This window comes from Hoplias malabaricus, chromosome 9 (assembly GCF_029633855.1).
Source record: "Hoplias malabaricus isolate fHopMal1 chromosome 9, fHopMal1.hap1, whole genome shotgun sequence".
Taxonomy (NCBI): Eukaryota; Metazoa; Chordata; class Actinopteri; order Characiformes; family Erythrinidae; genus Hoplias; species Hoplias malabaricus.
The window spans coordinates 17,885,904-17,901,440 of record NC_089808.1 but is presented as its reverse complement, the minus strand read 5'-3'; the positions used below and the strand labels follow the sequence as shown (position 1 = coordinate 17,901,440).

The following is a 15,537-nucleotide window of genomic DNA, read 5'->3' as shown; positions in this document are numbered from 1 at the left end:
TCGGAATACCATTTTTTAGGCTTCGGCCGGAATATTAAGTGAATATTCGAATAATCGGGGAGTGGGGTGGTGTATATTGTAGTCATTGTAGTGGGAAGAACATTGTTTTTACTGCTGGAGCCTGAATGTGGTGGAGCGTTGTTTTTATTGATAATCACATTTATCCAAAACTTCAGAATCTCAAAATTAGAAACCAAATACATACCCAGTGAACAAATATCTGAATATTTGGGGCCAGCTATTGTTCAGAAAATCAGCTCTCAGCGCCCACTGTAAAATTAAAGCTGCACTTTGGCTCCCAGCATGACTCCTCTCGCGAAGATGTTCATGAATACATGTTTGAATACATGGTGCCACTAAGAGCACAAATAAACCAGAGCTCCATTGAGATGTTCTAATTTTAGAGGTAAAGCTGACAAAATGAACTGTAGCTTTGCCATGCTTCGTTTGTAAGTAGGTTGCTGTAGCTTGTTAGGCTGTTTTAGGATTTGTTCAAGACTTATGTTGGCAAGGCTCAATACATGTGGATTGTGGGATTGCCTTCATCACCACATTTATCAAAAAACAAATATCTGAATCTCAAAATTATAAACCGAATAGCTACCCAACGAACGAATATCCAAATATTTGTCGGCAGCCCTAATAATTACATTATACTACCCCACTTTTGTTTTGGACTGGTTTGTCAAGTCATAACAGATATTTTGAAATTGGGGGCATGCATATTTAAGGGGGTGGGGTTTAATTCTACATACATTTTCCCCCCTGAATGTTACTTGATCATCTGAAATAAGGGTCCACAATATGAATATATTTTTAAAAATCACATTTATTTTCTTTTAAATGGTTGTGATGGCAGAATGATGACTTGACTTTTATAGGACTTGTGACTTTAAATAAAAAAAATTAATCTTGTTGAATATTGGAATCGTTGAATAGTCTGGAACCTTATGTGATTAACAATTTGTTTAAATTATATAAATCATAAATAAATGTATGCATTAAGGAATTTGTTGTTTTTGCAGCAACTCGTGGAGGAGAGTACGTATCGTAATGAACTGCAGATGCAGCTGGACAGCAAAGAGAGTGATATTGAACAGCTAAGAGAGAAACTAAATGATCTGCAGCTGAGAATGGACAACTCCAGTGTTACCAGCTTACAGCCGGACGAGACTGACAGCAACATTGCAGGTACACACACGAACACACACACTCGCATTCACACCTATGCTCAGATGTATATTGATCAGCCTATTATTGAGACCACCTCCTTGTTTCTACACGCACTATCCATTCTCTCAGGCCCTTTGATCATACAGGAACACTTTGTAGTTCAACAATAAAAAAAAATTTAGTCCACGTGTTGCTCTGCGTACGTTGTTTGCCACTTTCAGCCTGTGTGTTTTAATGACCACGACCCAACAGGACCACCAAAGTGCAGGTATAATTTGGTCATTTTCAGCACTGCTGTGACACTGATTTGGTTGTGGTGTGTTAGTATGTGTTGTGTAAGTATGAGTGGATCAGACACAGCAGTGTTGCTGGAGTTTTTAAACACTTCAGTGTCACTTGTGGACTGAGAGAATAGCATCTACCAAAAATATCTGGCGAAGAGCATGTTGTGGGCAGCATCCAAATGACAAGCACAGACTGTGCAGCAACAGATAAACAACCGAAGGTGTGTCTATTAGAGTGGACAGTAAGTGGACACAGTGTTTAAAAACTACAACATCACTGCTGTGATTGAGCCACTCATAGTAAGCAATACTCACTAACACACCACCATGTCAGTGTCATTGCAGGACTGAGAATTATCCACCACCCAAAACGTATCTGTTCTGTGGTTGTCCCGTGGGTGTCCTGAACATTGAAGAACAGGGTGAAAGTGGGCAAAAAAAATATGCAGGGCATCAGATGGACTACAGTCTGTAACTGTAGAACTAGTGCTCCTGTATGGTCAGAGGAGCTGAGAAAATGGACTGAAAGTAGAAACAAGGAGGGGGTCATAATGTTATGGCTGATACACCTGCATACATTTACAATACAGGTCCAAATGTATGTAGACACCTACACCAATGAGAGACTGATGTTACTCTCTGTTTTTGACAACAAGCTTTTAACAAGCATTATCTCTAGGTTAGATAAAAGCAGTACTGCCTTTAAAAGCTGTACACATAAACATTCAAACAAAAGAATGCTTTGTTACCGATCTCACAAATATTCTTAAAGTGATTTGACATTTAGATCCACCCACTTTCTATCTAAACCACACCATTATATCAGAAACACATTCCTTATAGGTACATGGCTGTACTGTTACATTTTGTAGCCTGTCTGCTTATAGGAGTATAACATCTCTTCAGAGCTGGTCTTATAGTAATCTTTTTACTAATTCATTAAATCATCTTGAAATTAAGCTGTAACTGATGGTTTGTCTTCACCATGTGTCTGTTATGTCTTAGCCAGAAAATACCAAACAATACTTTTTGTGTTTTAGCTAAATCATGTCTTAATTTCATTGATTGCTGGGAGATCAAGAGCTTCAATAATACAATGTGTTTGTTGTATACAATTACAGCAGGATTGGCATATTTCAGTTAACACATTGGCACCATAGCTGTTATTGAAAGTAAATATTTTAAGGATGTTATTTAATTTACATTAATGTTACCCGCATAAATGATATGTGATCACAGCCACAGGTTTATAAGGATTATTTAAAAATATATTATCAGCAATATACATTTAATGGAAGATATAAACCTAGAAGCATTCATCTGACATTACTTGGCATAATAAACAAAAAAGGTTTTTTTGGGCTTTTATAAAAGGTTTTATCAGATTAAACAATTATAATATATGGGAATAACCCATATATATTTAAACAATGGTGAAAATATAATTTTTTTTCTGTATAAGCAGATTGAAACAAATGAAGGCATATTAAATGCATTTCATATGTATGTAATTAATGGTATGACTTCATTTGTATATATATATATATATATATATATATATATATATATATATATATATATATTATATGATTATATCATAAAGTTCAAAAATATGTAATTATTAACTGTATTTAGTCATTAATATGTTAACTTTGACTTCCATTCTAAAAGGTACTAAAAGGTTAAGGTGTTTGATATTTTGGCCAGTCTTTGTTAAGAAACATTATGGAAAGTGCCATTTTCCAATTGCTGATTTAGAGCAGTGCTTTGTCATGGTAAAGATAAGGGTATACGTGAATGTGTTTTAAAATCCTCTCATATCTTCTTCCCTATCATGTCCAGTCGGTTCTCTCCTTCTCTTTGTACCCTCTGTTCTTTTTCTTCTGTGAGTAATCTGCAGAATCATACCCTTTCATGCCTGGTTTATGCTCTTGGCTGGTTGCCTTATTTATATATTTGTTTGTTTGTTTGCTAGTTTGTTCGTTCAGTGTTATGTTTTTTGTTATTGCTATATAAGTTACCCCTGAAAGAAACTCCTCAGAGTGTTAACTATATGCCAAAGTAGATGTTTTAGGCCAACTAGCACTGGGCAGTATAGTTAAACTTTATATCCCATTTCCCATATTAACTGTTATTGATTACCATTACTTCATGCATGCCTTAATGATCAGTTTTAAAGATAAGATTTTTTTTGTGTGCTACAGAAAACAATGCTTATACAAAATTAAAGCACTTTGAGCCTTGGTTATGTCTGAAAGGTGCTAAACAAATAAAGATGTTAATTATAATAATTATTATATTTTTTCAAGATATTTAGTATGATGAAATAAATAGAACTCTTGCATAAAACACTATTTGACTATCCTCAGTATTTTCATTCTTTTAATAGTGCTGACTCTATTTTTAGATGATCATAAGACTGATCAGAAGTTATGAAATGGCCATCCATGGTCATTAATCTGATAATCATTCATAGGTATGATGTGGACAGATTTAAAAGAGAAAAGAAAGAAAAAAAGAATCAGTCAAAACTAGCTTACTTGGCTAATTGTGCCAGAGATTTGTGCTTTTGTTAGAGAACAGCTTGTCTTACACAGCGCACGGTAATGCCTAGTTTCTAGAAAAAACTGTTAGGTAAATTTTCAGATGTTTTCGGCCAGTTGTAATGAATCATTATTCCTGAAACTTCTATCAAAGAAATTGTACTTTTGGTTTTGGAAAAACGGATCTTGACTAATACCCACTCTGAGCATCTTTCAGAAGTGTTTAAAGACACATTGACCCCCCACCACGTGAATCACTTTTGTGTTCTCTGCATGATCACCACGGAATGAATGAAATAAATTAGACACTCATCTCACTGTTTTAAATGCACCTTAATTTTCACAGCATGCTTTAAAGATGCTAACACCTTACCCTCCTAAAAGTTTGGAACCAATGATTTTATATGTAAAGAGAAGTGTGTGTGTGTGTGTGTGTGTGTGTGTGTGTGTGTGTGTGTGTGTGTGTGTGTGTGTGTGTGTGTGTGAGATGCACATATATAAATATATAAAATATATTAAGATATAAATTTATAAAAATTCACAAAATTAGTCCTCCACATATGAATTTTCTACTCCAAGAGCTCGTTCACAAGTCCAGTAAAGTGAGTGTAGGCTTCCAGTATTGTAGTTAGCCTACAGCATATAGCACTCTTTTTATTAATATATTTATATATATTAATTTTAATGGCACCTTGTTCAATCACAAGTTTCAGCTGTAGTTTCATAAGAACATGCTTTTGGGCAGAACATGGATAGGATGTTACATATTAGACAGTTACTAGATTAACTCTGGCAGTACGGTGGCACAGCAGGTGGTGTTTTTCTTCTGGGTGCTCCGGTTTCCCACAGTCCAAAAACACAGGTTGGTAGTTGGATTGGCGACTCAAATGTGTCCGTTGGGGGGGGGGGGGGGTGAATGTGTGAGTGTGTGTGTTGCCCTGGAAAGGACTGGCACCCCCTCCAAGGTGTATTCCCACCTGAACTGGAGAAGGGTTACAGATAATGAATGAATGAATAGATTAACACTACAGGCATATGCACCCCTGATCACGTGGCATATTTGGTTCATTTTCACAGCTTCTATACTGGATAAATGCAGTGATTCTATTTATTTGTGAAGTTTCAACATATTGCACAAAAAACAAAATATAACATGTATAATAACTTCAGTGAAACCACATTTTATGTTTTAATTTTCTTTCCAACATATTAAATTCAGCAAATAAGTAGTATTCTATACTAAAAGTATATTTTCTGTTCAGGATTATTTTCACGTATAGGAGCTGTGTACTACTTTTTCCATATTTTAAGAAAACATTTGAGAAGGGCCCCCCCAAAAACATTTGTCTGAGTAGTGATCCCACTTATGCTGAATGGCTGCAACAGTGGCGCTAAACATTACTAAGATGAAATCAGCAATGTGAGCAGATTGTTTTTTTCTGCATCTCTGTGATCTGAGGGAGTTGTTTGAAAATGTCCCCAGCTGGCATGCAACTGCTGAAAGTGTTTCTGATTTACGTCATTTTTTTTTTTTTTTAAAGATTTGTTGGATCCCATTGAGCAATTCACTGCATGTTTACTGTAGAGCTGAGTTAGAGCTGATTTTTATTTTGCTTGATTTACATCGGTTTTCCACATGTCTGTCCACAGAATCAAGACTGGAAGGCTGGCTGTCTATTCCCAACAGAGCCAATATTAAGAGATATGGCTGGAAGAAGCAGGTGAGGGTTGTGGACCTGAATGAATTATATTCTAATTAAATATTTTATTGTTTTTGCCTGAAATGTTATGTACCCGTTACAACTCCAAATGTTCTTTAAAGCTGCACTATAAGAGTTATGAGTTAAATAAGAAAGAAATGGAATTGCTGAATGATATGAGAGCAAAAAAGAAAAACCCACAGACATGTGTTGTCTGTTGTGCTAAGAGTCACCCTGTAAAACCTGAAATTGTCAGGGATAAAAAGTCAGAGGCATCAGATTTGGTGCTTGGAATTATTTTGATTGCATTATATGTCTTTATTAAATAACACAACGCCCACCTACCCCCCAAGCAAAAGAAAAATACTCTTCTTAGTGGGCTGTAATAATTGGAGCAGAATCAACACTATACTGATGAAAATATGATAACAAGAATAGTTCATTAATTTCCATCCTCAGAATATCTCAGAATATCCTTCATCAGTAGCATACACACTACCATCAGGAGCAGTCAAAAATTGTAAAGGCATAACTGAGGGCTCCAAATCTGTAAAAGTAACATGGTGCAGCTTTAAAAACACAAATATTTTGGTGCTATACAGAGGCATTGTAAATAAGAACACATTCTTTTTCATAGCAGGTAAAAGTTGCCCAACTCTGATTCTTTTCTTCATATGATCTTTATAAATTTTATATTTTGACAATGACTGTTATGTAGGGTTTTTGGTGACTATATTATATAATTAAATGAATACATGATTAATTAAAAGCAGAATTAATTCGAGTATGTTAAAGCCGATCTGACATATTAAACTCATTTTCTCTTAGGAAACGCATATTTGCAAGAGACCCCCTCCATTTAAGTTTCTGCTTAGAACAAAGGATCATCAAATCATTGGTTTCCTGAATCAGTTCATCTAGTCCTTAATTTATGTTCCTATGTTTCACATAGATAATCATTTTTAAAAGTAAATGTTCTTCATTTTAAAAGGAAAATTAGTTGTACATGTAATATTTCCTCTAGATCAGCATGCCAGAAGAATTGTTCTTTTGGATGTGCATTTCGGTTTAGGTTAGTGATGTGTATAGATTACTGTTGGATATAGGAACATTAAAACAAATCTTATTTGCTCAGAAATTATGATTTGCAGCCTTTCCTAAACATGACTATGTACGTGCAGGAGTGAGTAAATAACAAGCCAATTATTCTCTCTCTCTCTCTCTCAGTATGTTGTGGTCAGCAGTAAGAAAATTCTGTTCTATAACGATGAGCAGGACAAAGAGCAGTCCAATCCCTCTGTGGTGCTAGACATAGAGTAAGTATTATACCCTGTTTTACTAATACCATGGTTACGAGGAGCAATTGGTTTGGGGAAACAGTTTTTGCTACTGTGATCATACAGTAATGTAGGGGAAACAACAATTTAATGCTTTAATGCATGGGTCAACAGTCTTATCCACAAAAGGCTGGTGTGGCTGTCGGTTTTCATTCCAATTAAGCAGCGCACACCTGATTCTACTTGTTTAATCAACTAGTCGCCTTCTCTAAACTGTTATACAAAGTGTGCTCCTGTTTGTTTGGAATGAAAACCTGCAGCCAGACCGACCCTTTATGGATAAGATTGGTGACCTCTGCTTTAATGCAATGTCATATTTAAAACCAAAAGTGTTGTAATATACCCAATAGAGACGGGTTATACACAATGGCCAGGCAAAAATGGATATGTTAATTTATGTTCAAATGTTCAGGGTCTAAGGATGCATTTCCGTAACAAACAGAAAATAATAATAATATTTCTTTAAGAATTTATATAAATTAGAACATTATGAAAAAGTTGATTTATTTCAGTAATTCGATTCAAAATGGAAACATATGAATGATATATTATGCTCATTCATTACACACAGACTGATATATTTCAAGTGTTTATTTCTTTTAATTTGATGATCATAACTGACAACTAATGAAAACCCCAAATTCAGTTTCTCAGAATACTTAGTTGGGGCTCCTTTTGCCTGAATTACTGCAGCAATGCGGCGTGGCATGGAGTCAGTCAGTTTGTGGAAACTTTACACTGGACCTCAAGCCACGTGGATTCTGTGACTCTCCTCTCTTCCTCCAGACTCTGAGACCTTAATTTGCAAAGGAAATGCAAAATTTACTTTTATCAGAGAACATAACTGTGGACCACTCAGCAGCAGTCCAGTCCTTTTTATCTTCAGCCCAGGGGCGAGATGCTTGTGATGCTGTCTCTTGTTCAAGAGTGGCTCGACACAAGCAATGCGACGCTGAAACCCATGTCTTACATATGTCTGTGTGGTGGTGGTTCTTGAAGCACTGACTCCAGCTGCAGTCCAGTCTTTGTGAATCTCCCCCACATTTTTGAATGGGTTTTGTTTCACAATCCTCTCCAGGGTGTGGTTATCGCTTGTACACTTTTTTTCTACCACATCTTTTCCTTCCCTTCACCTCTCTATTAATGAGCTTGGACACAGCTCTGTGAACAGCCAGCCTCTTCAGCAATGCCCTTTTGTGTCTTGCCCTGCTTGTGTAAGGTGTCAGTGGTCGTCTTTTGGACAATTGTCAAGTCAGCAGTCTTCCGCATGATTGTGGAGCCTACAGAACTAGACTGAGAGACCATTTAAAGGCCTTTGCGGGTGTTTTGAGTTAATTCACTGATTAGTGTGTGGCACCAGGTGTCTTCAATATTGAACCTTTTTACAATATTCCTATATTCATATATATATATATATATATATATATATATATATATATATATGAACATTTAGAGTGATGGTCTTGAAGAAGTGTTTTTTGTTTTGTTTTTTTTAAATAAATTATTATTATTATTAATCATGGTATCAGGAAATGTCCCTGAGCTAGCTGAGCATTTTCTCTCCATAAGAGTTAAATGGTAGGTGGAAGGGGCATTCCAACATGGTAGTTTCTAAAATTATTTCAACTGCCCACAAGTGCATGCTTATCTTATAAACATTAAATTCATTTGTGAAGGAATATTACAAATTCAGAATAAATATAGATTAATATTGGATGTTTTTAAAGAATGGGTCATTATTTGGGTCTTATTTTCTTTTAGAATGTAATATTTTGTAAACATTTTACTTATATTTCTGAGAATCATTTTGAAACTCTGTAAAAGGATAGCAAAATTTATTTAATAAACGATAATAACTTACTCCGCGCCCCCCACCCCCACCCCTCCTCCCGTACAGCAAACTCTTCCATGTGCGTCCAGTGACACAAGGTGATGTGTACCGTGCAGAGACGGATGAAATTCCCAGAATATTTCAGGTTAGTTGCTCTTTGTGTGAAGTTATTACATTTCACACACTCTAAACCATACTCATTCAAATACAAACAGTGATGGTTACAAATAATACGGACTGGGAAGACTACACCAATAATTGTCATTTAGCATTATAGTTTACCAATACCAGTAACATGCTTCATATATTCAGTTTGAATATATAATACTTTGACTACTTGAATAATAAATTTTCATGAAAACAACTTCACCTGTAACTAAATCCTGGCCTTAATAGGACTCTGTCCTGCACATTTGAGAGATTCCTCTGCACCCAACACATCTAATGAACTAATTATCAACCCCTTATGAAGCTGAAGAGGGTGTGATTGAGCATGGAGGAAACTAGAACATGCAGGGTAGTGGCTTAATAGGACCAGAATGGAGAACCACTGAAATAAACAATGCCAAGTGTCTAATGAGGTGGTGTTAAAGCACACCTCCACTAAATTCTAGAGCAGTAGAAAGGTCTTCTCTGGCATGACAAATCTATCTGGAAGTTTGATGGACGAGTCTGGGTTTGGTGAATGCCAGGAAAACATTACCTGCCTGACTGCATTGTACCAACTAAAAAGTTTGACGGAGACAGGAAAATGTTATGAGGTTGTCTTTCAGGGGTTCCAAAACATGAATCACTGTGTAATGTCCTGACTGAAGTAATGCTGTTTTCGCTCTATAGATCCTGTATGCTAACGAGGGTGAGTGTAGGAAGGAGGCAGACCTGGAGGCTGTTCCTCAGGGAGATAAGACAAACTGTCTGCCTCATAAAGGCCATGAGTTCATCCCCACTCTCTACCACTTTCCTTCCAACTGCGAGGCCTGTTCTAAGCCACTGTGGCACGTCTTCAAACCACCACCAGCACTTGAGTGCCGCCGTTGTCATGTAAAGTGCCACAAAGACCACCTGGACAGGAAAGAGGATGTCATTGCACCATGCAAAGGTCAGACAAGACACATGCATTCACACACACACACACACACACGCACGCACGCACACACCAATCAGCTATATATTCCAGTGAAGAAGCTAACATTGTCAGATTTCTCATGCCACCTTAAATATTACTCGAAATTAAACTTGTAGCTACCATTGTTCTGTTTTCATTCAGGGCATTTACCCAGGATTTTTTTTTCCTATTACAAGTGCCTTTTCTCAGCTTTACAACACAGAGTTTAACTGCAGCACCACTTAAGGTGAATAAGAAGCTGGTGAATGAGAACGGAGGCTGAAATTTGAATGCTGATAAAGGCGCATGTAAATAAAACGCTGTGTATACACCCTGATTGAAAAAGCAACAACACAAGGAGAAGCACCTGCTAATAGTTTAATTTACAGCAACACCTATGGGTGGAATGGGAAATCAGAATAAGAAGCTTACTTCAGCCTTGTGGCCACTCTCCTATTCCACAAGCTTGCTACACAGCAGTGAGTAAAGCTGGCATTTACCTGACAAGAAGAGAGCTACATTACCACCTGCAAAAGCATATTTCTCAATCTGCCGGCATGCAGAGGAGGAGTCATTTACTCAAATTTAAATTGAAATATGTCGTTTGCTGCTATATTAATGTTTAAAGTGTCAGATAGTTAACCTACCGTATATATTTTTTCCTCCTTACAGTGAATTATGATGTGACGTCAGCACGGGACATGCTTCTTTTGGCTCTCTCCCAGGAAGAGCAGAAGAAGTGGATCGGCCATTTGGGGAAAAAGATCCCCAAGACTCCACCCTCCACCTTCTCTCGCGCCTCTCCTCGCAGCATGTCCACTCGGTCCGTTGTAGCCAATCAGTCCTTCCGCAAAAACCCCAAAAACATCACAGGGAAGTCCAGGTAAATGCTGTCTCGCAGACACAAGGGAAAGATTGATTTGACATTACAGGGTGCCTTAAATCTCAGAGTCAGTTCAGTGATGTAGAATCAACATTCAGCTATATCAGGACAGAAATAAAGTCAAGTTATCGACAATAGCATTTCCTCTGCCAGACACACTGAGCTATCAAATAACAAATAGAACCAAGAAATAAATACATGACAGTGATGGATCACAATGATTTTGAAGTTGTAATTTTAAGGTAAAATAATGCCTAATGTGCCCATAAATACATAAATGCCTAATAATAACTAATACAACTGAAAAATAAATGTTTTTATCCAATACATTGCTTGTATTCACTTGTAAAACACATTAAAATATAAAATAGAGAATTATAACAAAATAGGCCAATGTTGCCTAACCTTTCTTTTCTTCCAGTGTATAATTATGGGCCATCAAATAGATCTAGTTTAAGCAATTTGACTGCTGATAATTATTGTCTGGGCAGGTAAACACCTAGTCTATGTCAAGCTTTATGATTTGTCACATGACTGAAGACTGCTGCACAGTACTGTACGTGTTAAAATAGTTATTTAAAATAGAATAAAAATAGAATTTAGAATAGACTTTGGTTCAGATAGTAGGATGTGGTTTCATAAAGATATTGATGGAATCAGCAACTCTGTAAAAGTTGGTAAGGTTGGAGCTGTGTTTTAAAAAATATTCTAATGTACCGAGTTTCTTATGTAATTGCCATTACATAATTTCTGCACTCACTGTCCATTCTCTCAGAACCACTGACTGTACAGCTGCGCTTTGTACTACTACAATGACAGAGTGTAGTTCATCTGTTGCTCTGCATACATTGTTGGCGTCTTTGATGGTCAGGACCCCAAACATGACCACATTCTGGTGGAAAGTTCTTAGCACTGCAGTGATACTGATGCCCCTTTCACACATGCACAGTAATCCAGAAATGTTCCGGAGTTTGCCCGAAGGAGTTGTATGTGTGAACACGACCACCCGCACATTCATCCCGGACCTTCCCCAGACTTTATCCTCCTCAAGCCCTAGTAAATTTTCTGGGTGTCCAAGTCAGCGAGCGTGAGAATGGCATGGGAAATGTTCCGGCGTTTCCCCTGTACAGGTGCTGTGCAGTACGCCTAAAGCATGCGTTTTATCTCCCACTGCGAGTGTGTGCCTGAGCCAGACAATCTCCCGATTGCATGAACGACTACTCTGTGACATCTCCGAACACAATACTTCAGAGTTCATGTGTGAAAGGGGCATGAGGCTGGTGGTATGGTGGTGTGTTGATAAAAGTGGATCAGATACAACAGTGTTCCCAGACTTTTTCAAACCCCTCAGCATCCCTGCTGGACTAAGAATTGTCCACCTCCCAAAACTATCCAGCCGACAGCTTCGTGTGGGTGGTGTCCTTTGACCAAGGACTAGAGGACAACCAACACAAACTGTGCAGCAACGGATCAGCTACTTTCCCTGTCTTTACGACTCTAATGTGGACCACCAAGGTTGGTGTGCCTAATAGGGTAGACAGTGAGTGGACACAGTGTTTAAAAACTTTACTGAGGTGAGTGATGAACCTCGCTTACATAAGCCAAATTTAGTCCCTCACAGCTACAATCCGGCAGAAGGAAACAAAACAAAAAAACCCGTTATTTACCTCCACCACTTGGTGGGATAGAAGCTTCTGTTTCTTGTTAGCTATTTTAGCCTCGTATGTCTAATGTAAAACTAAAAAGCAACCATTTGTTGGTTAATGGACCACATTTGGATTCATATGTAGAGTATGTATATCTCACCTGAACTACTCCTTTAATCATCTAAGTGATTTTGATTTTTAGGTCAGTGTATGATTGCCCATTTCTGTCATGTCATATTGTGTTGTAGCAGAGCGCAGTCCAACCTCCATGCAGCAGACACTTCATCCAGCTCCTGCTGACTACAGTGCATAAAATCTCCAGGCTTTTACACCTACAATAAAGACTTCACTTACACCCTTCACACAATTTCATTAGTGGCTAAGCTTAAGCATCATACACTGTTGTTGTTATCAGGGCATTGTTTTGGGTTCACACAGGAACATATTCAGGTTTCAGTTAATACTTCAGCATTTTTCAACCTAATCCTAAACTGCAGAAAATGATCACAGCATGTTAATGCACACAATTTATATTTAGTTTTTTAGTGTAAACAAATAATTGTGAAGGTCAACTACTTGTAGTTGATTGGTATGGATTGAGAGTTTTAGGTCAGTGGATTTTCCGTTTTTCTTTCTGCTCAGAGAAATAATTTTCTATAATACCAGGGTAAAATGAATGTCTGTGATTATTGACTGTAGGGTTTAGATGAAAAGGACAGAGTTATGCTTGAAAAATGCTAAAGTATTCCATTAAAGGCAGGGTACTGGTTACCCAGCTGCCAAATATACGCAGGGTTGTCCCAACATAAGCTTTTTAAGGCCTGGCTGTATGGCTGCAATAAATCTGTGGCACCACCTGATGGTGGGAAGACCACACTGACAACCAGATTTGAGCTGAACTGATTTGGGCAAAAACTTGTTTTTTGGGGGGGGGTTTTTGTAGCTTACATGTTTTAAATTGCAGTTTGACTTTATTTTAAGTCAGTCTTGTCTACTTCTTTAAATTAAAAATGTATGTAGTCATGTATTACTGATTCATGAAAGTTATGAACTTCTACAATGGTTAAGAGCTCTAAAGAGGAACCTATATTTATGCTGAAACAAGAATGCCAACTTAAAAAGCTTTTGTGAAATGGTTTTGTGAAATCGCAGGTGTTTCTTTGGGATGATCTAATGGTGTCATATTATTGTTGACATCCTAATGGGTAAGCAATGACAGAATGATAATCATTTTTGGTGTATGCTTTTCATATCTGTACATTGTAGTCACTAACAAAAAGGCATATTCTAACCCAAGATGCATGTTTCTTTTTTTCTTTCTTTTATATATTGAACAATGGAGTAACTTAAAAAAACAAGTTTGAAGCTTGCCAAAATTACATAGTACATAAGTATATAAATTATATTAATTATTTAAATATTACACAAATTTTGTATATATTAAACAAAACATATCAAAAATAATTTTACTGAAAAGTGGTTCATAATTTAATAAATACAGGACATGCATCCTTTTCTGTGAGAATATGTTTTTAAAAAATTTCTTCAAATGCAAACTGTCTTTTTTTTTTACTGGGCTTTTCTTTTTCTGCTCTTTTTTCCAGTTAACCACCTGAACCTTCTCTCTGAAACATGGGACTCTTGGAAAAAAAGAAAAAATATATATAACATATACAATGAAAAAAATAAAACCAAAATAAAAATATATGAAAAAAATGGCATGAACCCTAAAGCTACATTTCACACAGGTATGGATGAACTGGCTTGTGGATGGATCCGGGTTCTTTCCTCCACCCATCTAGGCCTGTAGGTGGTGCTCAGATCATCCACAGCTCGAGGTGATGACTTTGGCACCAGCATCTTGATGTGTCCTCTTTTTGAACCTATCTGATTCTGAAGGGAGATGTTTTGGGGTGGGTTTAATGTAATAAAAGTGGGATAATCGCTCTAGCTTTCGTGAACCCTTCCTCCTCCAGTGACATTTGTTTTGATGCATTTTTTTTTTTTTTTTTTTTTAAGTGGATTAATTTTGTCTGCCTTATAGTTCCTGCAGCTCTAAGTGTGGAGAAGCAGACTCTGGGCAATATACCAGTTTGGGACAGAGTACTGGGTACTGAGTATTACATAAATACACCGCTACTTTTTTTGAGGAGCATGCAAGATCATTTCAATCTATGCATATTGTTACTATTATAGTAATTATCATTATTGTTATAATTAAAGTCTCAGATTCATAGGATTACCATCGGACTGGCCCACGAGGTGCAACAGTTTGATAAAAATATCTTTTTTTTTCATTGGGTACATTATTTTGTTCTGTTTGTTTGTTGGTTGTTCTTTTTTTTTTTTTTTTTTTTTTTTTTTAATAACTTTTTTGTAATGTATTGCCTTACCTTTTAATTCCTAGATGGTTCAAAGAAAAGGAAAAAAAACATTAAGTTAACAAATGTAAAACTGCACTGTTTGAATTGTAAGTTATTTGTAGGAGACTAAACTGGTGTAGCATTCAGCGCACCTAGTGCCTTAACTTTTGGAGAACAATTTTACTGCCATATTTGTTTGTGTTAATCTTCAAGAAGAAATGTGTGGAAACAAAGGTAAATTGTTAATGTATCATTACTTTTTTTTTTTTTTTTTTTTTTTTTATATATATATATATATATATATATATATGTAAATGAAAAAAAAAAGACATCATCCACATTGTGGTTTTATCAGAATGGTCAGTATGATGTTGAACACACTGTTGGCCAAATATTATGGACTTAATGTCTTTTCATATATATGGTGCATTTAAATGAAGGCAAGACTAACACACGTACACTGAAAGTGTGAGAACGCTGACCTGGGATCAGATTTCTTTTTTCCTGCTGGGTTTCATTAGGATCTAATGAGCAATATTCACATTCTAAACCCCTGTTCTAATTCATTGTACTTCTTATTGGGGTAATAAAAAGGAGCTCCTTTAAATCAAAAAGTAAATTAATTTAAAAAAAAAACCTCAGCATAATACTGTGTTTGAAGATGTAAGCAGA

At 36.6% G+C, this 15,537-nt stretch overlaps 1 protein-coding gene across 2 annotated transcripts in view; it reads left to right on the top strand.

Annotated features, from left to right (window-relative positions):
* The window catches only part of rock1 (Rho-associated, coiled-coil containing protein kinase 1), a 102,185-nt gene extending 87,038 nt beyond the window's left edge, over window positions 1-15,147 (top strand). The window contains exons 27-33 of one of the 2 annotated variants that reach the window (XM_066682158.1): window positions 1,026-1,191; window positions 5,651-5,721; window positions 6,928-7,016; window positions 8,935-9,013; window positions 9,706-9,967; window positions 10,646-10,856; window positions 14,107-15,147. In XM_066682158.1, the coding sequence (XP_066538255.1) occupies window positions 1,026-1,191; window positions 5,651-5,721; window positions 6,928-7,016; window positions 8,935-9,013; window positions 9,706-9,967; window positions 10,646-10,856; window positions 14,107-14,110 (882 nt within the window). In that variant the 3' untranslated portion in view covers window positions 14,111-15,147. Of the gene's footprint in view, window positions 1-1,025; window positions 1,192-5,650; window positions 5,722-6,927; window positions 7,017-8,934; window positions 9,014-9,705; window positions 9,968-10,645; window positions 10,857-12,750; window positions 13,361-14,106 lie in introns of those variants that run through there. The other variant, XM_066682157.1, reaches the window with a different exon arrangement.
* Window positions 15,148-15,537: the final 390 nt, after the last annotated feature.